Raw genomic sequence first — 25,722 nt, forward strand, 5'->3', positions numbered from 1 at the left:
GAATCCACGACGAGCATCATAAAAAACTACGGCACGACGTCGCGTCGTAGAAATTCACGTAGAAATTCATCGTGAGTTTCTACGACGCGACGTCGTATCGTGTTTTTGTGTCCCGGCTCTGAGTACTTTCGGTGTACAATATTGTGTTGAAAGTAAATTATGTCGATTAGTTAGGTAGGAGCAAAAAGGAAGTCAATAGCTGTATATTTTTTTAAATTAAAAATAATAATCTTTCAATTATGACAGTTAATGAAAGAAACGTTTTGATCTACTCTTTGCGTTTTCCGCAAGATTTTAAGAAATGATTTATTTTTGTAATAGATTATGGGATTGAGTCGTGACAGGTTAGTAAAACAAATATTTAAAATACGTATACCTAATTGAGAACCATCCCTATATTTCTGAACAATAATTTTTAAATAGAGTTCAGAAAAGTATCATATTTTAAGATATACTTTTGTTTCGTTGCAGAACGTTTTTGTTAACAAAATATATAAATTAGAGGTCAACTAAATCATATTATTGTTTTATATAAGTTGCAGTGATAACGGAAAGTCTAACAAAGTCACACAGTGTCCGAAACTGAAGGTGTTCAAAATGATGGAGCAGAAAGATCTGTAAGTTCCACTTTAATTACTAAACGCACGCAGTTTTAAGATATGGCATAGCTTTTATCGCGAGATTTAAGCGCGGCGACCGAATCAAAAAGTTCCGTAACGAAAGAAACCTTACACCCCCTCCGCACGCGGCACAGCGGTGCTGCGCGTTGTCGGACTTCGGCACCATGCCGATAATTACTATAATTGCATAAGTTGATAAAAATGTTATGCAATATTGATAATAGCTTTACCGCGCAGTCCCCGAGAGCCACACGTATTTTTTTTTACTTTTGTTCTCTTTGTCAACCTCGTCCCATTATTGAATAATTTTTCAGCGATCCTGAAAAAATTAGGCTTCTGAAACAGAAGCAAAAAGAGAAGAAGAAGAAATATTCCGAATCCAGATCCAAAATTGCTCAGGTGAGTTTTTTTTAATGAAAACGGGCCAGGAGCATTTATGATAAAAAATTAAGTTTCTTGTTTTAGGATCTCTATGAATCTAGCAGTACAGAGAGATTTCAACAGCCGAAACGAAAGTCGAGCACTGCAGTTCAGGATAAGGAAAGATTTGACTATGGGCGTCAAGATGTTTTTGAGGTAGGTATCTATACTAAGATCACGACGATTTGGGTGACCCCCCCGATATTCTTGAATTTAAAAAATTAATATTTACGGAACATACATAATATTATAAGCAATATAGTATTACTGTGGATATTAATAAAAAAAAAATTGGCAATTTTGAGTAATTTCAGACTTACGAGGGAGAAACTAAAAATGGCTGGCCTTTTTAAAACTTACGTATCACTTAATTATTATTCTTATTTATTTTATTCTAATCGTTACTGTTAATAGTTGAATGTTCAAAATTAACATTATTACGATATTTAAACAATTTTAACGCATTTTTTTTAGTATTGTATAATATAAATAAATGTAATTTATGTAAAATTTACAAAGTAATAAAAAATAAAGGCAATAATCAAATTAAGATTACTTTAAGTACCGTATAAATGTTGCAGGATCGACAAGATAAACTCAAAGAGTCGCCTTCACGTGTATCTTGTGCGTAAGTTTTTTTTTGCAAAATCAAGCAATCAATCAATCACTCAATCAATCGATCAGTATAATTTACTTATATCATTTTCAAATTTGAAGCTCAGATTAGCTTTGACTAATGACTATGGAGAACTACATTTTCTTACTGTCCCTGTCTACCTGTGGAATTATTCTATGCGCGCAAAAAGTTACGCGTAGTAAAATAACTCTGCAAGGTTTTTAAATGAAAATTCAGGATTCTACCTATCTTTGTATCGTCATAATTAAATCATCACACCCATCCTAATTTTGTTATTATTATAGAAATTATATAGGAATAAATTAACTGCCTTGCTGGACTCTAGATAATAAGAAAAATTTTTTCAGATTAAAGAAGCTTCTCGGCTCAGAATACGCTTGTGCCGGGTGTTTTGCCCTCATCTTCCTGGTGACTATAGTGGCTGGTCTGCTGCTGGTGTTCAAAGTGATGTCATCGACTAGTGACATGACAGGAGACGATAGCGTGAAGGTGCATAGTGCCAAAGGGAAGAGGCAGAGCGATGATTACGACATCTTTGGAGGAAGGTAAGTTATAAATGACTAGATGACGCCATATATATATATATATATATATATATATATATATATGGCGCCCGCAACTTCGTCCGCGTGAATGTATGTTATTAAAATCGAGATTTAGAAAATTGAACACCCATCTACGACTATTTTATTTGGATATCGTATGCGACATCAGATTTACACTGTAGGTTGTCTAGCATTGTAGATGATTGTAGTTCTTTCGTCTTGGCAGAAAAAACTCTGCCAGAGAACATGATGAGAGGTTTATTCAAACATACTGCCTTCGGTCGTACATATTCTACCATTTCTACCTATGTGCTCGACCGATGCTAGTAATTTAGATCCGTAAAGTTTGACTTTAAAATGTCCATGGCCGGTAACGAATTGAGATACGCAGTGGTCAATATCCATCCAGTGTTTGGATAATCGTTTACGAATATTAGGAAAAGTTTTAAAGATCGACCTTTGTTAGAATTGGTAATCATTTTGGTTGTTATCGTTGTAAATTTCGAGGAGTTTCTTCAATTCCATTACTTATCAAGTCACTGTTTTTAGGGTTCCGTGCCCAAAGGGTAAAAACGGGAAACTATTACTAAGACTTCGTTGTCTGTCCGTCTGTCTGTCTCCAGGCTGTATCTCAAGAACCGTTATAGCTAGAATTCCGATTTTTCTTCAGATTGTGTATATCTGTTTCCGCTATAACAACAAACACTGAAAACAAAATAAAATCAATATTTAAGGGGTGCTCCCATACAAAAACATGATTTTTTTGGGCTTTTTTGCTCGATATCAATAATGACAACAGGCAGGCGCTTGAAATTTTCACAGAATCCTTAATTATATTTGGACTGTAATAATTAATAATAAAATTAGAATATAATTAAAATTTAAGGGGGGCTCCCATACAAAAACACAACTTTTGGCCTATTTTTTTCTGTATAACGGTACGGAACCCTTCGTGCGCAAGTCCGACTCGCACTTGGCCGATTTTATTGTAAACATGGTATCAAATTTGGGCAATCTATACAACAAAAAAAGAATTTTGAAAATCTGACCACAAACAGCAAAGTAAACATTAACTCCTCCTTTTTTGAAAGTCGGTTAAAAAAAAGTATCTGAGATGTTGACCAGGGATGTAAGATATCATCATGCCAAATTTCACTGAAATCAGTCGAGCGGATTCAGAGATTAGCCTGTACAAACAGACAAACAGACAGAGAAACCAAAATTTAAAAAACAGTTAAAATGTATTCTACTACTCTTCTAATATGCCCCTGACTTGTTTTTTCAAGCTTATTTTCAATGTACAAAAATTTTACCTCTACGATTTTATTATAAGTATAGATATAGATATAGATATTGATAGATTTTATATTTCGTATTGATTATTTTTTATTTTATTTAACGAATTATTTATTATGTTATTATTGACTTATAAGTAATAATATTCTAATTTAAAAGATAACTGAATTGATGCTGATAAAATAAAATTAATGTATAATTAATAAGTTTCACACACCATTTTAATGGTAGAATGAAAGCATCACATAAATAAGATAACACCGTTGTAAATGTACAGCATTCTGTGAATAAATGATTTGAATTGAATTTATAATATTAAGTATGAATGATGAAACTGACATTACCCGCAAGTCGCAACTTCGCACCGCAATGATTTTTCTCCGAACCTCCGTACCGAATCCCATCTAAATCGGCACAGCAGCTTAATCGTAAATAGGTAACACACAGACTAATGTAAATTCATTTTCACCTTATTAAATTTAAAACTAATTGCGAACGAGTATAATTATAGTTTTATATAGAAATAGTGACTGTCATTATTACAGATTTACTTAAGATTTCTTAAACATCGCAGTGTAACGTTTAAGAGGAGTCCACACCGCCCTTTTTTCCATACAAACGTTGTCCCCTGTTTCCTCCCTGGATAATGCTAGTAGAGTTATAATTTTTTTCCTGAATATCTACGGCCACTAATACAATGTCCCTATGTTTTCTTTTTTTCATAATTTTATTATTAAATAAGATATGAACGTTCAAAAACCCAAAAAAATGGGCCAGATTTTCCCCTGTGTTTAAGCATCCAGAAAACAGACTTGTCTAGATTATACAAAAAAATAAAACATAGGAACACAGCTCAAGCCTTTCTTTAATCTTTGATGCAAAAAGTACTTAAATCAGTTAAGTTTTGGAGAAGGAATCAGGGGACAACGAATCGTTGATTTTCTGGATTTTCTGCAGTTGTCTCTATCGCGTTCTGCGGTATAGGCTTGAGGTAAGGGAGACAGCTATAGATATTACACGTACTTTTTTTTCATTTCTCTAGTCCCTAGTGTATCCTCTTAAGAAATCATAAGTAAAATAAGAAAGCCTGATAAATAACAATATCTTGGATTGCAGGAGATACAGAAGAAAAATCTTAGATGATGGCTATCAATTTCCCATTTATTCTGCAGGTATGGATCAAACACATAATACATAGTAATTCTACGATTATAGCATAATATAATTAATAGATTTTGAAGCACATTTTTATTAATACATTTTTCCACTTTATTTCAGCTACGGATAAAAATGAATTTGGTTACACGTCGGTAAGTATTTTTTTTCAATTTCTTTTTATTTTTCTTAGTTTTATCATTTGTATAGTGGATAAGCTACTCTATGCTGCTGTCATTATCAAGTGCGTTGGAAAAAATAATTAGGTATTATTTCACAGACAAAATATGTACGGCAACATTTAAAAACTAATCCTTGCAAATATTTTATTAGTAAAGTGGTTACTATTTTATTATAGTACTTTCATACAATTTATATAATAACATCATCATTGCAACAGCTACAAAAACCGGAAGAATATAAATCATTGGGCGGCCATATTGGTTTTTATGACAGTCGAACGTCTGGGGAGAAATATTTCCCGGCATGTCACGCGCCGACCTGAAACATCGCCCCCGATAGATTTCCGACTAAACAAGATATGTTATTTTGTCACTAAGACGTAAACCCTTTGATTCAGTGTTCGGGGACTTATTTTTATCAATCAAACGCCCCCGACCACTACCATTGGTTCGAGCGAACCTGAATAAATTGAGTAGATTTTCAGTCGAGTTAGGAGTGACTTCATGTCGAGTGTTTATTATCTTGTAAATATTCTATTATATAGCTATTCTTTTACACAGGATGTAAAAAACTAAGTGAAAATACTTTCCGGTGACTATGGGTCCCCCATATAGAGTTCACTGTAAAAGTAGCAGCGCTGAAAGAGCAACTTTTTTAAAATTTTGTATGAGAAAACTCGTCGCACTGAGAAGTTTGTCTATACAAATCTCAAAAATTTTACAGTCTTTCAGCGCTGCTATTTTCACAGTGAACTCTATACAGGGAACCCATACACACCCTAAAGTATTATCACTTAGTTTTGTTACACCTTGTATATTAAAATATAATATAAATATAAATATTAAATAGTATTAGATTCTATTATATAGATATAGTATGCTCATTTGTGGATCATGTGGTAAAAGTTCTTGTAGACAGCTACGATTACTCACAAGTGACAACGTATCGAAGGAATGTGAAACCTATGAGAGCTCTCAAAACTTTGGGAAATCGTGCAGTTACTTCACAGTTGGGTTAATGCAAAATGTGCTCGTACTGAATATAATAATTTTATTTACTACTTGTTTCTAAGTAAAGGCATCTAAGACATCGCTTTTTATGAAAGCAATGAATATCGTTGCACGCTGTTAAACTATTGCAATATTATATGAAAAAAATATTATGTAGCATATGACGAAATTGTTCGAGGTCTTCCAATGTACCAGACAAAGACAGGTAAATCTTTCATCATTATTCGTTGTTGAAAAGGGATACTAATTAGCCCTTTCCAAAAGGTTACTTATTTAATGTTGTGTCGTAAATTTATTAAATTATAGATATCGTTTGAATTTTAAATGAAATACATTCGAGTTTCAATGGTATGTTCATTCCGTCCCTTCTGTTGGAGAGCACTCGAAATCGAGCTTTGCGTACGGTCACTGACAAAAGTATAATTTTAAAATATTTTATAAATTCTTATTTACACATATTTTTATATTAACTGGTACCTTGATAAAATACACTCCTCAACATAGTCTAGGGATATTGTTTTTTTTTATATAAAATATCTAAAAACCTATAGTTTCTATTCAGACGTGTAAATGAAACAGTAGCTCAGGAGTACACATTTTTGTCGTGCGGTGAAAAAGGAGTTGATATTACTTCCTGTCCTAGGTCGCATGTCGATCTTCTCAACCTTCGTTATACGAATTTTAGATCAGGTAGCGTGTTGTGACGCGGGTTTTAAATTTTTTACTAATCCCAAAAAGAATACGACGCAGCTGAAGAAGTTTTCACTTTTTTCGTCATTTATTGAATTTCAATAAAGAATATTCTTCGTCGTGTTCTTATATTACAAACATACAAGATACGCGCTAAACACATAACCCTCCTGGCAGTCGTGTAAAAAGTTGTGTTCGCGAGTGTACGCGCGGTTCCCAGACGACAGTCGCATAACCTATTATTTTTTTCTCTTTATCCCGCGGTATTGTTCTCTCCGTCCCTCCCTCCTCGCCGCTACGCTGATGTATTAGGCGGCTAAATTACGGAGGCAGGACTCGTAAACGAATATTTGTTGCCCGAGTATTGTTGCCCACCAAAGATTTGCTGGCCACAGAAAAGTGTTCAAGTTAGAATTTTATTTTACAAAAAGGTGATTCGATTAAAAGGTATTAAACCAAACGAAGTATAGTTAGTATTAAGATTTATGGACTACGAGCTTTTGCCCGCGGCTTCGCTCGCGTTAAGAAGTATTATTATATACAAATTACAAACTTTCATCCGCTATTTTAACCCCTTGGAGGTGGAATTTATCAAAATCCCTTCTTAGCGGATGCCTACGTCATAACATCTACCTGCATGCCAAATTTCAGCCCGATCCGATGGTTTGGGCTGTGCGTTGATAGATCACTATGTCAATCAGTCAGTCACCTTTGAATTTTATATATATAGATTAGATGACGCCCGCAACTCCGTTGCGCCAAAATTTGTATATCTCGCGGGAACCGTACATTTTTCCGGGATTAAAAGTATCCTATGTCCTTTCCCGAGACTCAAAGTATCTCCATACCAAATTTTAGCGAAATCGGCTCAGTGGTTTGGGCGTGACGAGAAGACAGACACACTTTCGCATTTATAATATTAGTATTGATAGAATTGAACTAGAATCTAGATCATACGAGATCATATTATATTTTTAATAATCATAACTGTATATCAAAATATGTAAAGACTAGCTGTGCCCCGCGGTTTAAGTGAAATATCATAAAATACTATGAAAAGTACCAATAACAGGGTCAAAACGGGACGACACATGGTTCTATAACGGTTTATGGTAGTAATGATAATTAAGATGAAGGTAATTTGCGTTTGTCGGTTAAAATTGTAGCCTATGTGTTATTCTGATGTATAAGCTATATTATGGTCAAGTTTCATTAAAATCCGTTGAGTAGTTTTTGCGTGAAAGAGTAACAAACATCCATACATCCATACATCCACACATCCAAACAAACTTTCGCCTTTATAATATTAGTAGGATGCAGGAATAGATTCCAATAAGACACGGCCTATAAATAGTCGACCCCAGTAAACCACAAATATTAATAAAACATGTTTATAAGCTTTTTCTAAGCTTTTAAGTGGTAGTTGAGTACGCGATATCCAGTTTGCTACATTGAACCTTAAGGCGATAGTGTTAAGGAATGTTGTTTTAATAGGATGCGAATTATTTTCTACCCTCGAAACAATAAATATTAATATACGTTCAAAGGTGTAATGGAAGTCAATTGGCGGATACGCTCTGCATACAGGGTGTTTCTACAAATATGTTTCTGTTATTTTTGGATAGAAATAACAGCGATAAGAATATCGCTGGAAAGATTTTTCTGTTTCTTGATTTTTAGGTTTACATTTTATAGGTGTAGACTTTTGAAAGCGTTAGAAGAATATTATTTTCAAAATTAAGAACTGAATAATCACTTGTACACATAAATGCTAAGTTTCTATTTCGATTACCATAATTTCATTTTTATTTTGAAGGACAATGGCCAGAGAATAAAGTACCATGCACAACTTTTTTCACCTTCTTTTATAAAATTACTAGAAGATGCAATGATTACACATTGCATTTTTTGTTTCATAATCATAGGCTTTCGGGCACCTAAACGATCAATTTTATTGTGCAATATCACGTATTGTGCGATATTATTGACCGTTAATATTGGACATGCCGCGCCTTTGAATCTGTCAAATAAATTGTACAATAAAATATTGTTTAATATTATTGTAGGTTTAGGGGCTGCCGTAGGTACAGTTAGTCTGTGTGTCTAAACACCCTGTAGAGTGTAAGACGCGACACAAATCATCTTCCGGTCTTAAGGCAGTATTATATCCCTGGCAGCCTTCCGTGATTTGTGGGCCCGGCGCGGGATACAGACTACGGACAACTCTTTTTCTCCTGTCATTTTATACACCTCTTTCATGCTGTATTGTTTTTCTATAATAGGGTTTTGACTGCAAATTTTATACTAGACTAGATGACCCCGGCGATCTTCGTATAAGTTTCCTCCTTATACATATAAATCTTCCCTAGCTAGGTAAACAGCATCAAATAGACCGGTAAATTGAGTTCCTACCACTGACCTCCATTATACAAGTACGCTGGACTGATGATACCCTTTGAAATGACAGCTATTTTTTGTGCCTATTTGAAGCGGAATCAGCTCCCCCATTATTAGGGATAGGAACTAAATTTGACGTAAAAATGACGTTTGAAAGTCGCCATCATGTCGCCATATTGGCGCTGATAGCAGTAGTGGGAGTATTTGGAACTAATACTAGTGATGTACACTCTGTACTCTTTTCTATTATCGATGAAATGTTTCCAGATTCAGATAATGTCGACCATTAGGACAAAAATATTAAATTGAATAATACAAACGCTACATATTTGTATTAAAGATTACAGACTTCCTCTCCGTAATTTAGATAGGCGTAATAAATTAACAACGATTTCATACGTGGATAACGTGAAGTAGCAGTACCTATCTATAATCCATTTATTTTTACCAGTTAGCACTACGAAAAACTAAAAACAAAACTGAAGATAGAACATAAGCTTCTAACGAAAACTTTGTTGTATTGTATTTTCTAATTTCATTTCTAATATTATCAAAGTAGTGCTACAGTGTATCCTATTAAAGCTGAACAAAGCTGAATAAGTGTTCTGTGTGATTGGACCCTAACTAATCTCATCATATAGCGGAAAAGTTTGTTTGTTTGAACGCTCTAATATCAGGAACTGCTGGTCCAATTTGAACAATTATTTCAGTGTTAGACAGCCTATATTATATATTTTATCACGCTGAGACTAATAGGAGCTAAGAAATAGAGGAAAATGTGGAAAAAGCGGGGGAATGTATAACGTGAAGGATTATATAGGCTATTTTTTGTGGACCAATTTGTCTGTGTAATTAGATATTTACGTGGGAGAAGCCGCGCGGAAAGTCTAGTAATAATATAAAAGTTCCTTATTTATTTATGGATCTAGCAAGCCAATTTTTATCGATTTACTTTATCTCATTTGATTTTCGCCATTTTGGCGCTGATTGCAGAAGTGCGAGGGAAATTAACTAATTGGATAATGCGATCCATAAATAAATATGGAACGTTAGAATACATTTTTATTGGGGTGGAGTAGGTAAGGTATTTATAAATAATAAAAATATATGTGGGATACTTTAACATTATATTTTATTAGTTACCGTTACACAGTTACAGTCTGTCAAGAAAGAGTAGACGCTGAAATAAATTTTCCAAACATAATCACGATCAGATGGTAGTTTTGCGCCTTGTATTTTCACAGAGAACGTTTGTACACTTCAAATAGTAACGGCAAGCGGTAGTAGCAATTTTCGGACGCCAACCAGGCTTTTTAATTTTTTTCAATCATAATTCCAGTCTTCCTTCGTCAGACGAAAACCTGTCAATTATTTTAAGAGCATAATATGTATTTGATAATAAAAATCGGTTATCGGAGATTTCAATACAATTATTATAGATATCGATAAGTTTTATCGACAGAAAACTCCAGCACTATTGAATTTTATTGTTTATCAAAAATCGGTAAAACAAAGGTAAATATGTGGTGAATACGGTATAATAAGATTAGTGCCACATTTATAAGTGTCTATATTATCAATAAAAGTTTAAAATATCGTAGAAATGAGCTGTTAAAATCACTTACTTGTGAAATGTAACCCCACATCCCTTTTTGTACCGTGTTTTACATAACATACACCCTTTCATAGTTTAACTATGAACTACCGCCACTTATATATATATATATATATATATATATATATATATATATTACTTAATCGCGTAAAACCTTTTAAAACACTTTAAAAACACGAAAACAATTCGAACGATTAAGCCATAGAGAATTAAAATAAATACATGGTTACCAATGGTAACGTCAAATTTAGTTCTCTGTTCTAATAATGGGGGCGCTTATTCCGCTTCAAATGACACAAAAAAAAGTGGGTATCATAGATCCAGCGTACTTGTATAATGGAGATCAGTGGTTCCTACTGTAATGTTATATTGTAAATTATTGTATGGACTGTACACTGTTGACAGATATTGTGTATCCGGGAAAGCAGGAAAAGTTTTCTTGTACCCGTGACGGATATCGACGTTTACGGTGTAATCAAAGCCATGCCATCTATCCGTGTAATCCCATCCCGTAAGACAAAAAAACCCACAATATGGGATATATTGTGGGTTTTTTTGTCTTATGGTTTGCTACAACAAAGAGCGGTCCAGCACAATGAGAGCCCGCGGGCGATTTCAGATTAAAAATGCGCATCAACAAATGAGAAAAATACTTGCCTTTTTACGAACACACAGACATTTTTAGTTATCCTTTAGTTTGGAAAAAAGGCGGGTGATTTTTTTATTATTCCTTTTTGTGGCGTAAACTGCAGCTGTGAAATGCTGTTAATGGCCAACTGAAATGATTTCGCAGTTCCATCACTGAGTGGTTTTTTATTCAAGTACTTGGTATGAAGATTACAAGCCACGGGAGTCATAGTTATAAGACTTTGTTGTACAAAATTCATAATTTGCCTACTTTTTATTTAATTTTGGCTTGGCGGGTGCCTTAATTAGAATTGGCTTGTCTTTACCGTGATATAGATTATGGGTAATATCAGCGTCTACAGTAAAAACAAAATATTAGATATATGTCAAACTCAATAAATAATATAAAATACAACATCTCTTCGTAAAAAAATACATTATAAATATAAAACAATATTCACTCCTCTCATTCAATTTGCTCATGTATGAGACACATAAACGTGAGTTGGAGTCGTTTGTTGTTTTCGTGATTTCTTATATTTTAAAAACTCTAGACTGTCATTACAATACAGTATACACAAAAGGGTTGGCGGAGTATAAAAAAATGTTAGTCCATTCATCGCAGACCTCAGACGGGGCACAACAGGACAATCTTTCATTATGCTCTAAGAGCTGGTGCATTTTATGCGGCAGTCTTGTTGTGTTCCCCTATCGGATTTGTTATCGAGACCCTAATGGACTGTTACGTCATATTTTTATGTATCCTAATGAACCTTAGCTTTTACAATAATATATATTATACTATACTACCCTTACTTATTCCGAAGAAGCATTTTAAAGAAATTGTAACTCATTAGAACAATAACATAAATTAATTATTACACTTACAAAAAACAAACAACTAGTCCATGAATACGAATTTAGAATATTACAAGACAAAATTATTATTTTTTAATTCATATATTTGTGTTTTTGTATCACATATTATAATAATGGCATAATTTGTTTTCGATAGCAATAATAATAATAATTATACATTTTTTAAATATACTTTGTATCTTATATCATCAACATTCTATTTTTCAGTGTAGGTACTCGTACCTATTTCTTTTTAGGGTTTCGTAGTCAACAAGGAACCCTTATAGTTTCGGTCTGTCCGTCCGTCTGTCTATCCGCGGTTTTACTCAGAGACTAGCCTACAAAGCTCGAATTCGGCATAAATGCAGATATTTATGATGCCGACAAAATAGTATATATTATGTTAAAAAAAATATTTTTTTTTATGGTACCTCCCCTACACATCAAGTGGGGATGATTTTTTCTCGCGTCCACCACACATTGTGGGGTGTCGTTGGATAGATATAAAAAAAAATATATTATGAGTATTCATAATATATCATTTTCTGATTTAGGGATCCATTTGTGAAATATGAAGTTTCAAAGCGGAAAAATTGTCAGAGTCCAGTGTCCCCCCTTTCTAACAGCTAAACGGTTGCTTCTGGAAATCTGAAAAAAATCACGAGAGTAGGAAATATGCTGAATTTAAAAGGAAAATTATCACGGCTAAGAAGACTTCATTAGTTATTGAGTAATAGTCGATCAACTAAAAAAAATATATTCGGTGAAGTATAAAGGAACTTTTCGTTCAAATTCCTTTGAACGTAACTGAGATGATGTTGTTAGTAGTGTAAAACACGTTATAAATGTATATTCATTGACTGTACAAAATTTATTTAAAACTAGCGGTACTACGAATTACGGAATAATTATTGCGCGTGGCCCGACACGCACTTGGCCGGTTTAATTTAAATAACCATTCTCTTTCCAAGTCAGTAAGTTCTAAAAGGTACTCGCATGGTTCTTTCTTTTAGTTTCAATAACTTTTTTTTAATCAGATAATTTCAGTAAGCAATCTATAACTTTTTTAATGTCTTTTTATTTTGAAAGACGAATACTAAATATGTGACGGTATAAAATAAACAAACCTTTCCATTCTTTTTAAGTATAAAATCTTATCATTTATATCATTTAAAAAAACACACTTTTATTTTAAGTACATTATGCAAACTTAAAAACATCTCCGCCTCTTGCACTACAACATTACGAAGGAATAAAAAAAACTACATTTTCGGACGCTCCAGACAAAATATTGTAGACAAATATACCTGTTGATAGTCGTAAAGTATTCTTTTTAGTGCTACCGTTTTGTGAATATTAAAAATGTATTAGAAAAAGTCGTCCTGGCTCCTGCTGATACGAGCGTAATGACTCCACTGCGGTATTTACTCGTTACAACTGGTATTCAAATGTAATACAAGATATTGTTAAAAATATATTTTATTGAAGTTGTATGAAATAATTTATTCACTTTTGGGCCAAAACTGAAGTCATATTGCAACGTTGCGATACATAATTTCAATAAATGTTTAAAATATCTCAATACAGCGAGCAACAAGTCTGTCAATTTAATGTGCATCTTTCTGCCGCCTTAGTAAGTTATTTTATCCCGTTTTCCGAGTAAACGTACATTATAATATGAAATGTGAGGACGCAGTGCGTTTTGAAGCCTGAAAAACGCGAACTAGTAGACGGTAGATCGCTAGTGTTAATAAGTCCCTGATTGTAAAATTCGTCTGATGCGGCTTCTTTGTGCTGTGTGATGGATCACCGACCAATACATGCACTTACGAACGTATACCTTTGTCAATGATCGTTGATTGTACCAGTTATCCAGCATGGCCCAAATTTAACAGGGGCCTTTTCTTTACGTGTGGCAAACGCCACGTTTCGCGTCGTCTAGTAATTTAAACGTTACAATTACGCATATCGAGTTATTTACCGCGTTAGTTAGTTGAAGCAATTAGTTCTCTCGACGTAACTCGGCCCGTACCGGGGGTGCGAATGCCGATATTATAGAGTAAGTATAGTGTAAATACACATGGTTTTAACGCAAATGCGTTAAAACCATAGAATGTTAAAACATCAGTGATATGGCAAAATTAACTCAGTATTCGTACCGTCCGTTGCAAGGCTAATTACATTTTTTGAGTTGGAACCGTCAGGTCAAAGATACGTCTGAACTCTGAACACACCAAAGTATTCTCGTGGAACATAATATAGGCACGTATATAATATTCACGTACATAATATAGGCACGTATTTATTTATTATCTACTAATACTACATTGAAAGCAAAATAGGTAGGTACTGTGTAAATCATGAAATGAGCACGGCTAGCGTCATTAGTCATTGCACTGATGAATGATGATGCACTCTCGTTTTTATTGCGACTAATAGAAAATTATGACTATGTGTATATTATGACTATGACTATGATAAATTTTCTGTAAATGGATAGTTTTGTCAGTCTGCAATGAAGTGACAGAGGAACTCGTCAAACAGGACCTAATATTATGATAGAGTCATGTGTAAGTTAGTCTTGTTAGTCTTTGTTGTTTTGCAATGATGTGAAAAGGAAAATAATAATATAGGTAGTTGTGAATAGTTTGAGTCGAAATTTTAAAATAAACTATTGTGTAAGCTAAGCCAACGTTGTGAACAGCCCTAATATTGAGTATCAACTAGAAGCCTGAAGCAGGTGGTTTGGTAACAACGCTCTTAAACGATTCATTATAAATTAATAATTTATGATTGAAAAACACTAAGCCTTCCCCAATTTCCCGTGTCGGAGTTTATTCGGAAAATGATTATATTATATTTTTCTAGTTTTTACACTTGCGGATATAATATTATACTAAGGGTGGGTTGCACCAACTTACTTTAACTTTAACTATAACTACAATGCAAAATGTGAAATCTTTGGTTAAGTAAAAAATTGATGCCATATTCAAACATAACCATATAGCTCGACAAGGCTTTAAATGCCCGTGGCGAAAAAGGGAACTAACGCTGCTATCATACAAAAACGCCATTTTGACAGCTCCCCTTTACCAGCAGCGCCCCCGCCCACGTTCATTTAAAGCCTCATCGGACCAGAAATTTCATCTGTCAAATTCTGTGGTTAAAGTTAAGGATAAAGTTTGACCATAACCTGTAACTATAACCACGCCTCTGGTGCAACCCACCCTAAGAGTTTTCCACATTTTTTTTGTAGTAGGTGCATAATCTCAATCTCAAAATAAAGATAAATTATTCTATATGCAGTATTTGAATAACAATATTATGTAGTGCTTTGTCATTATCCATAAAGTCCAATCTTGGATGGAGATAATATCGGCCATAGACCAATACCAGCTACAGCTAGCCTCTTTCACGCGTGCAATATTCGTATCCGGTTCAGAAAAAACAATTAATAAAGAGTACTAGCTATTTGACCAAGCTTTGCTCGGTATTCGATAAAACACGAATTAAATGACATTTTCTAAAAATGATTCTTAGCTAAATCGATTTATCACCCCCGAAACCCCCTATAAACAAAATTTCATGAAAATCGTTGGAGCCAATTCCGAGATTCCAATTATATATAGTTATACAAGAATTGCTCGTTTAAAGATATAAGATTTGTATAAATGCTTTCGATTTTTCTTAATTAAATATCCTACAAGGAAAATTCATAAAGTTTTCAAGTTTTTTCATTGCAGGATATATCGGTTTAATTTTATTGCTAAAGTTGGTCGCGGGGCGCATGTGTTTCCAAATGAGAGGCGTTTTATTTTATAGAATAAAGTCGTTTTATGTAGATTTTGTTGTAAATACTAATTATGGTAGCATAAAATTTACTTTCAAACACAATAAAAACGATTTATTGTATTTAAAGGACGGAATATATTATACATGCAAACAGTGTTTTTTTAAATATATTTAGCAAGTGTATTTATCTACTATTTAGTTTGTGTTATACAAGTTAGTACGTGCATGTTGTTAAAATTTAATTGAAAGGATATATTATTTCCAACTGTAAACCTAAAGATAAATTATATTTATTTTGATTGTAACTCAGTGTTAAATAATTACACAAATAAAGTTGTTAGGTGTCGCATTAGAGCAGCTATCTCGCTCTAACGTTATTGATGTGAACGGGAGGGGGAGTGATTGAAGCTGACGCGTTCTTCGTCACATGTTAATAACGATTGCTTAATTTCTACTCACTTAAGGCCAAGTCGCTTCGAGAATATATTTAAATAGAATAGTAAGAGAGTCTCTCGGATATATTAATTGGGGATTAAAAGTAGTATACAGTGTGTTGTGATCCATTGTCTACAAAACTATCATACAAAATTTATTTTAAATCCGTTCCGTAGTTTTAAACATGATCTGCACTCACAAACTAACCCGTTTAATATAACATTAGTATAATTAATAATGTGTTTATTACAAAAATGTTGTAACGCTAAGTATAATATATTTTTAAACTACATAAAGTGTTCATAATTGAGCTAATAACTGAACAGCGAAAATGGAATCAAGTTTGCATACGGTACCAGTAACTTATTGCAAACTATAATATAAGTTACTACCATAACTGACACCTTTTTTGGATCGTTATAGTAGTAATTAGATGCTAAGTTTGATTAGTTGAATTCTAAAAAATATTTTAAAGCTATTTCAAGGTCGTCTCGAATTCGAAACAGTGTGCTCCCCCTTAACGCGTCGTAATATCCGAATGTTCATATATTTTAAGACTCAAGTTTCGGGACTAAATAATTGTTTAATTTAATATCGTCGTATCGATTTACAATTCGTTTATAATTTATTGTGGGTTTAGTAATTTATGTGGTTTTCATATTAAATTATACGCAATCGTAGTACGCTTTCTTAGCGCGTAAGCGTAGCGCCATATGTGCTCGTTATTCGAACTTTCTTAGCGAAATATTGTTTTAATCAAATCTATTCGAAAAGATTTGTCGGTCGACTTCCAGTTAAGTGTTGAAGTTCAGTTCCTTATGTGTATTTTCATATTATTTAGCCTGATAGGTTATGGCCTGAAAATTGTGATATAGCACGGTTTGTCTGAATGTGAAAAGAGCAAACATTTACATAAAAAGTTATGTGCCTAATTTAGTATAGCATATTTTAGAAAAAAAAGCTATAATTCGTCTTTGCAAATTTTTTAAACGTTCCTAAAAATTCAGACACTGAAACGTGAAATAATGACAGACAAGTAGAGAAACCTGGGCATTTTTTTCATTCATAATATTACTATGAATTTTTATATGAAGATAAAAATCTGCCAAGTGCGAGTTGGACTCGCGCACGAAGGGTTCCATATCACAATAGGGCAAAAATAGGCAAAAAATTGTGTTTTTTGTATGGGAGCCCCCCGTAATTATTATTTGATTTATTTAAATATTATAAATTATTAAATTACAAATAAAACTGAGCGTTCGTGAATATTTCAAGTGCCTATGTATTGCCGTTATTGATATCGAGCAAAAAAATGCAAAAATATCACGTTTAATGTAGTATGGGAATTGGGAGCCCCCCTTAAATATTTAATTTATTTTGTTTTAGTATTTGTTGTTATAGCGGCATGGCAACAGATATACGCAATCTGTCAAAATTTCAGAAGTCTAGCTATAGCGGATCTTGAGTTACAGCCTGGAGACACACAATATACAGATGGACAGACGGACGGACAGACATAGAAATGTTAGTAATAGGGTCTCGTTTTTACCCTTTGGGTACGGAACCCTAAAAAGTAGAATGTAAATAAGTTACTTCTTCAAATCGTTTAATATCAATAAAGAGTCCCTTGATAATAATAGGTACCTATTCATTTCGTACATGATAAAAGAGGTTTCATAATAACCTTTACAGTTACACACCTATGACAATGCATTTCCCTCGTTAGGTGAGGCAAGTCTTGGCAAGGTTACGAATATCAACTCGTGGTGAGAAATGATCAATAGTGGGTATCTTTGTATTTACCTACAATAATATGGGACAAAATAAAAGCGATATTGTAGCCTGTAGGTATATAATTCTTGTCTAATATCATTTGAAAGATATTTTAATATTTAAATATTGAAATGTTTGGTACATCTATAACTACAGTAAATTAGGTGGAAAGGATCAAAAGCTTTTTAGGGCCTTCGGGAAAATCTCGAGTTTTCTCCACTTTTTCATGAAGACCATAGAAAGAGCAAGTTTACAGGCGCGGTCCGAAGGGGGGGGGGGGTCACAGGGGATATGACCCACCCCAAAATCTAAGCTCAAATTGAAAAATCTCAAAATGTTGCCAAATTAATAAAAGGAAATTTCTAGCTATGGTATATTAACTTTATGGTCCGACCTGAGACAGCTGTCAATTCAGAACCGCCCGAGGGCGCAGATAAAAAAATATATATTAGTGTAAGTGAGTGACCCCCCCCCCCCTCCCCATTTCAGGCTGCGATCGCACCTGCAAGTTTATGCATAAAAACGAATTGGAGAAAATTATGACATTCTAAAATGGCTCAGAATACACAATAACGTTAAGTATTAAACGGCTTCTTAACGACGCCAGAATGTTCTATTAATATTAGGGTCTTAAGTAGCTATAACTTAAGGTCCTAGGGGTTCATATTGTATAACCCTTCACTATAAATATGTCCAGGGTTATTTAAAAGTGAGCAGGTGGGCACTAGGTGCAGAATTATTACATGCCCCTAATGGGCTGCCTTAATTTTCTTTCTAGCTTTTATTTCTGAGTAAATTGTTTTTAAGCGGTGTTTTTGTTCTTTACGGTTTTGGAGGTTAATAAAGATATTTTATGCTTATTCAAATTCTGCAAGCTTTTGGTAATAAGACGCTCCATCCAACTGCTATTTGCACCTGGTAATTATAAATTGCAAATGAAACTAAATTATTTAATAAAATATGTTATTGATAAACATTCCGTTATTTTATTAATTATGCTTTTAGGACTTATCCGAACAGTCTTCTTATGATGACATAACCAATATAATGAATGGCGCTGAAATTATGGATTCTGATAATGAAAAACTTCGAGGTAATTACGGAATAATATTTTAAGTAAAATCGTATTGATTGACATAATATCTAGTTACTTGTAAATGAATTGCGATATTTTCCTAAGAAATTAATATTTTAAATATGTCTCATAATAGATAATTTCTATTTGTATTAACGAATCACTTCTACTAATAATTTTCAGATTTTTATAAAAAACTAATTGAAACAGATGCGGAGATTAAAAGAGTTAAACAAAATCTTCAAATAAATATCAGAAAATATGATAAACAGGAATTAGAGCGAATTAAACGGTCCTTAAAGAAAACACAATCTGGTCCTATGAAACAAAGACATCAGGGAAATAAACGTTTAAATATAAGAAGTAACAGGCAAAGTAATAGTACTGATGACGGTTATGGTATTGTAATTCAAGAACAAGAAGTTATTGTATACGGACCCAAAAAATCTGGAAAAAATAACCACAGAAAGTTTTATAAAAAGCATTACAAGCACTCGGTTTGTAATCATAAACAAAAGATTGCCAGACAAAATAACATGTCCAAAAACAACTTTAAAATCTTAAAAGAAGAGAAAAATCACTTTAATAATACAGAGATAATTACTACCAAATATGATAGAGATAATATTGTAAATGCTGTACAAAAAGACGTAGATATGATTTATTTACCTTCTTTTGAAAGCTTGCATATTCTTTCAAACATCACGTAAGACTACTTTGTGAGTTATAGTATGAGGTGTCTTAAATTTTATAACTGCCGGTAATTAATTGCTATTATTTTTAACAGATCAAATAAAGGTGAAAATATTTCACAAAATTCTAAAAATCTTAACCATCTTAGAAAAAATATTTATACTGGAATTGATAAATATGAGGACAAACTACCAAAAGAACTATCGAGAAAAGGAAGATCCTTGATGTTTTTCCAAGAAGAAGATTACTTTACGAAGACGGATAGTGCTGAAGTTCATAAAAATCATTATAATCATACAAATAAAACTGATTATCTTGAACACAAGTAAGCTATTCCAAGAAAAGCTTAACATGTAAATACAACAAAAAAAAACACAGTAAACTAATAGTCATGAACTTTTTTGATAGATCCAGATCAAAAAGGGGATTTCAATATTATGCGACTGGTAGTAATTCTGTCACAACATCGAACTTGAATACTGTGATGAATTTAACTCTATCTGACAAATCTTCTGCTACACTTGGTAAATTTTAATATTATGCATACTTAATTGAATGTTTACAAAGTGATGATTTATTAGTTTCACCACAAACATTTAAAAAATAATAAGTGTATCTTTTTAAACTTCATTATTCTTAACCAATTATCAGGTATATCGACAGTAGACAATTTCAAAGAAAACTCAAAAAAGGAAATGGTCAACAACACTAATAAAATTAGCAGATATATTGGAGGTCATAGTACTAACTTTACAACTAAATCCCTAACAAATAGAGCAGAAGTAAAACGTGAAGCTGATAATAAATTAGTTTTCTGGGATAGAGTTTACGACGATAAAAATAGTGCAAAAAACTCTTTGGACGGCAAAAAAACAAGCGGTGGATGCATCAAAAAAAGAAAGATGCAGAAATCTAAAGATTGGTTTAAAGCGCAAATACATAATCTCATAGGGAGAAGAAAGAAGCCTAACAAAATAAAGAAGAATTATTCCAATAACGGCTTAAGTACAAAGTTCGTCACTAATAAATAGTGTTCCTTAAAAGTTCGTTAAAATAAATAATGTAAGCGAACTCTATGTTACATTTCATTGGTCGTGGTCGTTTGAGGGTATCAATTTTACTTCTGCATGTCTGATTATTTTCTTTTAATTATAAAAAGCCTACTTTTTCAGAGTAATAAATTTGGAAGAATCTCTTCAAAACATACCTAACTGGCGCAAAATAAGGACGCTTAAACATGTAAGAGTTATAAGGTTTATCATAAGACCTAATTAATGTTACACACAAATATAAGCTAAATAAATGAATTTGAATTTATAGCCTCACCCGTTTAGTCAAATTTAATTACAAATTGAAGAAAAACTAAATTTATACTAATATTATAAATCCGAAAGTGTGTCGGTCTGTCTGTTTGTCTATCTATCTGTCTATCAGTCTATCTGTTACTTCTTCACGCCTAACCACTGAACCAATTTTGCTGTTTGGCATGGACATACTTTTAGTCCCGTGAAAGGACATAGGTAGGGTACTTTTTATTCCGGAAAAACGTACGGTTCCCGCTCAATAAACGATATTGACACAACGGAGTTGCGGGCATCATCTAGTATTTAATTATTTATTTTTTTTAAATAAGGGGGCAAACGAGCAAACGGGTCACCTGATGGAAAGCAACTTCCGTCGCCCATGGACACTCGCAGCATCAGAAGAGCTGCAGGTGCGTTGCCGGCCTTTTTAAGAGAGAATAGGGTAATAGGGGAGGGTAGGGATGGGAAGGGAAGGGAAGGGAATAGGTGAGGGTAGGGAAGGGAATAGGGTAGGGGATTGGGCCTCCGGTAAACTCACTCACTAGGCGAAACACAGCGTAAGCGCTGTTTCACGCCGGTTTTCTGTGGGAACGTGGTATTTCTCCGGTCGAGCCGGCCCATTCGTGCCGAAGTATGGCTCTCCCACGTATATTCCACATATATATTATATGAAATAATTAAGTATATAAAATTATATTTTTATTTACGAAGCTTCATTCCTAATATCTTTATTGCTTTCTTTTGTAGGACAACGATAAAGACATGGACAATATTTTCAAAAAACTGAATGCCAAAATGGAAACGGTATGTAGAGAAGCAGCATACGCTATTCAAAACACAAAGAACATAAAAGGTATGTAAAAGCTTTGCAGTTAAAACATACAGTTGAATCATGATAAAAAATTGAATTGAGGTGAGAGAGTGTTTGAAACGGAATGTAATACCACGCAAGAAATTCCTATTACTAAGCAATGAATCTTCATGGTACAAAGCAAAGAATTCTCATAATATCACCAAGCGACGAATCTGTATTGTTTTTCAGTTCGAGAGAGTAAAGCTGATATTGCTACATCGACTTTGATGCAACGTCTCGTCAGGATGATGAGAGACTTAGTTGATATGCAAGTCCAAGAAAAAACTTGTGTCGGTTAGTTTACAAATAATAAAAATAATAAAGAAGTAAAAAAACCTTTATAATATAAGAAGAAGAAAAATTGGTATAATAATAATTAAAGCAAAAGTGTGAAAATAATTAATTATATGAAATTGTGGAGATTGTGATTTTCTAGAACTGCCACCTGATCTGCGCCAGTTCCTGGAATGGTTGGTTCCACCAGTAGAGGCAAACCCTCAAGCTGATGATTTGAACCCTGACATATCTGACTATGTTGCTATAAAGAAGGAATTCGATGGATTTGGTAAGGGCATTAGCCGCATTACATAATTTATCCATACTAATGTAATGTTATAAATACGAAAGTGTGTCTATCTGTCGGCCCGTCTGTCTGTCTGTCTGTTACCTCTTCACGCCCAAACCGTTGAACCAATTCTGCTGCAATTTGGTATGTACTTACTTTGAGTTCCGGGATACTCTTTATCCCAGAAAAATTTACGGTTTTTGCGCGATATATTTTGGTGCAATGGAGTTGCGGGCTTCATCTAATTGATCTAGTGAAAAATATAACAAAGTTCTTTATTAAGCTATCATGCGCTAAAATCATTAGAATTTATATAATAAATATGTAGGGCGGGTTATTTGAAATTCACGTTTCTAGAATAAGTAATTTTTAAAGAAAGCGTCATTAAAAAAAAAACTGAAAAATATATTATTAACTATACATGTATAGAACATACATCTTTTGGGTCTTTCGCTGATTCACACCACTGTATATTAACTAGTGACTTTTTTAGTTAGAAACACAATACAGATAATTTTATTCGATAAAAAAAATCAGAAACAACGTTGATTTGAAAAATATTTTGAGTTTTATATGACATACAGGGACCCAATCAAAAAATAATTTTGACAGTTGGTTTACTGTTAAAATTTTATAGGTTACCTATTCATTGGATACATGTTTACTTATAATATTTTTCGGTTCAATATTAACGAGAAATACGGTATGCGCGCACAACGCCTGGCGCCACGTCGCATCAGTGTCCATCATACAGCGCTAAACACTTGCACGGCGGGATAACAGACTTCTTACAAGATAATTTGTCATGCATTATGTTATGTTCAGATAAGTCAGACGATGTCACAGACCAACCCCTGTCGTTTGCGGAAGATACTGAGGCAGAAGTGGATAAGATCCAGTGTATGGAAACAATACGCGCCGTGCAAGACTTGGTAGATCAGTATGAAGGGTTGTCTAGTGACGACAAGGTATACCTATCTAAATAATTGTTATCTTTTTTAAAAGGAGAAGCATTATTCCAAATTCAAAGCGTTATGATATTTGGTTAATTTTACTTATCCGCATATTCTTTTGGCTTGTTTCACGAAGTGTTTAATATTAGCTAATGTTTTTATTAATTGTGTGAAATTTTGTTTAAGTATAAACTTTCTGGAGTAAAAGATTATCTTCAACGCCAACTACAATACTTGAACAAGCTGGTTGGTGATATCGGTACGGAGGTAAATGATGTTTTTAAAGTTCCATTGCTCATTATAATAGTAGTCCACTGCAGCTGTCAATCATCCATGGTTATCCCCTAAGTAATGACAGTATTTATTGCCGCACTCAGAGACACGTATTAATTAATTAACTATAATTAAATTAAGATTTTGACATAAGCCCCATATATCATCTGTCAAACTCTTCATTAAAATTGAAGCTTAATCATCATTCATCATCAGCCTCTGAGCGCAGCCTTTAGAGATACTATTTTTGTCTGTACGTTGAAAAAATTACTTGACAGATAAAATATAGCAACTGCATAAGGTGTATGCTGAGAATTTTTTTAAATACTTACTTTTATTAGTAAAGGAATGTAATATTATTTACCAGTAACGATATTATTTGTATAATTTTCTTATATCTATTTCAGATTAACTATCAGGAGGCCGATGATCGTGTTAAAAGGGAAACATATAAAAACATCAGAAAGTTGGACAAAATAACGAGCAATAGCAGACTTGGCTACTTCATGCAAAGACTAAAAATAAAACATAATAAAGCTACTACGCAAGCAATAAACAATAATGTAACAGTAAAAGGTACTTTCGATAGTAATTTATCAATACGCTTACTGCTATTATTACTTAGCGCAATATTTAGATATTTTCGTAATGTCATAATCAATTATTTGTATGTCAAGTAACAAGTTAAATAATTCTAAATTAAATGAACCCTTGAGATCTACAGCTGAGGTCGAGCCGCCCGTCCTTTGAGTTGATGGACTCTCCCACATTTAAAATGTAGTGCTAGAATTTAACATTTTTATATTTTCGCAGATAAAGAAATAATTAGTTACACAGGCCATAAACTAAAGAATATAAATGATGTCTACAACAGAGCACTAGGTGAGGCTAAAAAGCTGACTACAGAAAACGTCTATAAATAATAACATAAGGAAAGGAAAACACATATTTATTTAGAAACATTTTATTTACTAATAAAAGTGATTATAATGATTAGTATTTAGTCTATAGCCCGGTAGTCAAATACGTTGAAATTGAGACAATAAGCATATCTGTATTTGTCTCTTTTATTTCCAAGCGAATGTATTTCTATCTGGTTTTTATCAAGTACCATTTACATCGAGATACCTAAATAATATGTTTTGTGCGTGAGTAGGCGTATCGAAAGTAGTAATACTATTGGCGTAATTTGTTCGTATTCGGTGACCGGGCTATAGTGTTTATTATTCGTTTCTGCTGTCTGTAAATAAAGTACACGGTACAATATTTTAAAGCATGATATTTAATAAATGTTAATTTTTACGAAAAGTATGTTTAATTTTACGAAAAGTTTTTTCACTCTGGTAAAATGTAACAATTTGGGGCAAAGCGTTGCAGACTTATAATAAATGATAAACGAAGATTAACTGCTACACTAAGCGACGAATATTAATTACTTAACTGTAATAATTAAATGAAAATTTTGACATAAGCCCCATACATTATCTGTCAAACTCTTCATTAAATTGATCTTTATATGTCTCTGAGTGCGACCGTTAGATAGAACTTAATAGTTCAAGCTGCTGTGTGTCTAAAGGTGGATTTCGGATCTTTGCCGCAAGCGACCGCGACCGAGAATTTTCAAACAAAATGCCACTTTATGATATAGGTATAGATTTCATTTTACTACGCCACTAGCTTTTACGCCGCCGCGCCGCCGGCGGCAGCATGGGTCGCCACAAAATGTCAGTAGAAAATGATACCTTTAGTGTATGTCATAGAGTAGCATTTTATTTGAATTTTTATCGGTCCCGATCGCTCGAGGCAAAGATCCGAAAGTCACCTTTAAGGTGACTTTCGGATCTTTGCCGCGCCATTTAACAAAATATATAAGTAACAATTACATGACGTATTACTTATTAGTTATTTCGTTTTTATTATTCGTAGGTTATTATACTACGCATTCACAGAATA

At 33.3% G+C, this 25,722-nt stretch overlaps 2 protein-coding genes across 2 annotated transcripts; both read left to right on the forward strand.

Moving 5' to 3' along the window:
- The first annotated feature begins 287 nt into the window (after positions 1 to 287).
- LOC121736445 lies at positions 288 to 19,838 on the forward strand. Its single transcript, XM_042127643.1, has 10 exons — positions 288 to 344; positions 543 to 617; positions 935 to 1,019; positions 1,086 to 1,196; positions 1,622 to 1,668; positions 2,025 to 2,222; positions 4,635 to 4,690; positions 4,797 to 4,828; positions 19,059 to 19,146; positions 19,312 to 19,838. Exons 1-10 carry the CDS (start codon positions 325 to 327, stop codon positions 19,836 to 19,838), a joined length of 1,239 nt encoding a protein of 412 aa, XP_041983577.1. The 5' UTR covers positions 288 to 324.
- A 303-nt stretch (positions 19,839 to 20,141) lies between these two features.
- Positions 20,142 to 24,692, forward strand: LOC121736454. The gene is made up of 11 exons (XM_042127653.1): positions 20,142 to 20,146; positions 20,230 to 20,345; positions 20,473 to 20,833; positions 20,994 to 21,060; positions 21,873 to 21,978; positions 22,168 to 22,272; positions 22,415 to 22,543; positions 23,369 to 23,511; positions 23,683 to 23,763; positions 24,177 to 24,345; positions 24,583 to 24,692. Exons 2-11 carry the CDS (start codon positions 20,306 to 20,308, stop codon positions 24,690 to 24,692), a joined length of 1,311 nt encoding a protein of 436 aa, XP_041983587.1. The 5' UTR covers positions 20,142 to 20,146; positions 20,230 to 20,305.
- The last annotated feature ends 1,030 nt before the right edge of the window (positions 24,693 to 25,722 follow it).

The sequence above is a fragment of the Aricia agestis genome, chromosome 2, assembly GCF_905147365.1.
Source record: "Aricia agestis chromosome 2, ilAriAges1.1, whole genome shotgun sequence".
In the NCBI taxonomy this organism is placed as follows: Eukaryota; Metazoa; Arthropoda; class Insecta; order Lepidoptera; family Lycaenidae; genus Aricia; species Aricia agestis.

Excerpts from the sequence above, each read along its gene's own strand:
- LOC121736445 (XM_042127643.1), top strand. The coding sequence starts at position 325 with ATGGGATTGAGTCGTGACAG. Across the intron at positions 2,223-4,634 it reads TACGACATCTTTGGAGGAAG|GAGATACAGAAGAAAAATCT; the intron begins GTAAGTTATAAA and ends CTTGGATTGCAG. Across the intron at positions 4,829-19,058 it reads ATGAATTTGGTTACACGTCG|GACTTATCCGAACAGTCTTC; the intron begins GTAAGTATTTTT and ends TTATGCTTTTAG.
- LOC121736454 (XM_042127653.1), top strand. The coding sequence starts at position 20,306 with ATGAATTTAACTCTATCTGACAAATCTTCTGCTACACTTG. Across the intron at positions 21,061-21,872 it reads AAATAAGGACGCTTAAACAT|GACAACGATAAAGACATGGA; the intron begins GTAAGAGTTATA and ends TTTCTTTTGTAG. Across the intron at positions 21,979-22,167 it reads AAACACAAAGAACATAAAAG|TTCGAGAGAGTAAAGCTGAT; the intron begins GTATGTAAAAGC and ends ATTGTTTTTCAG.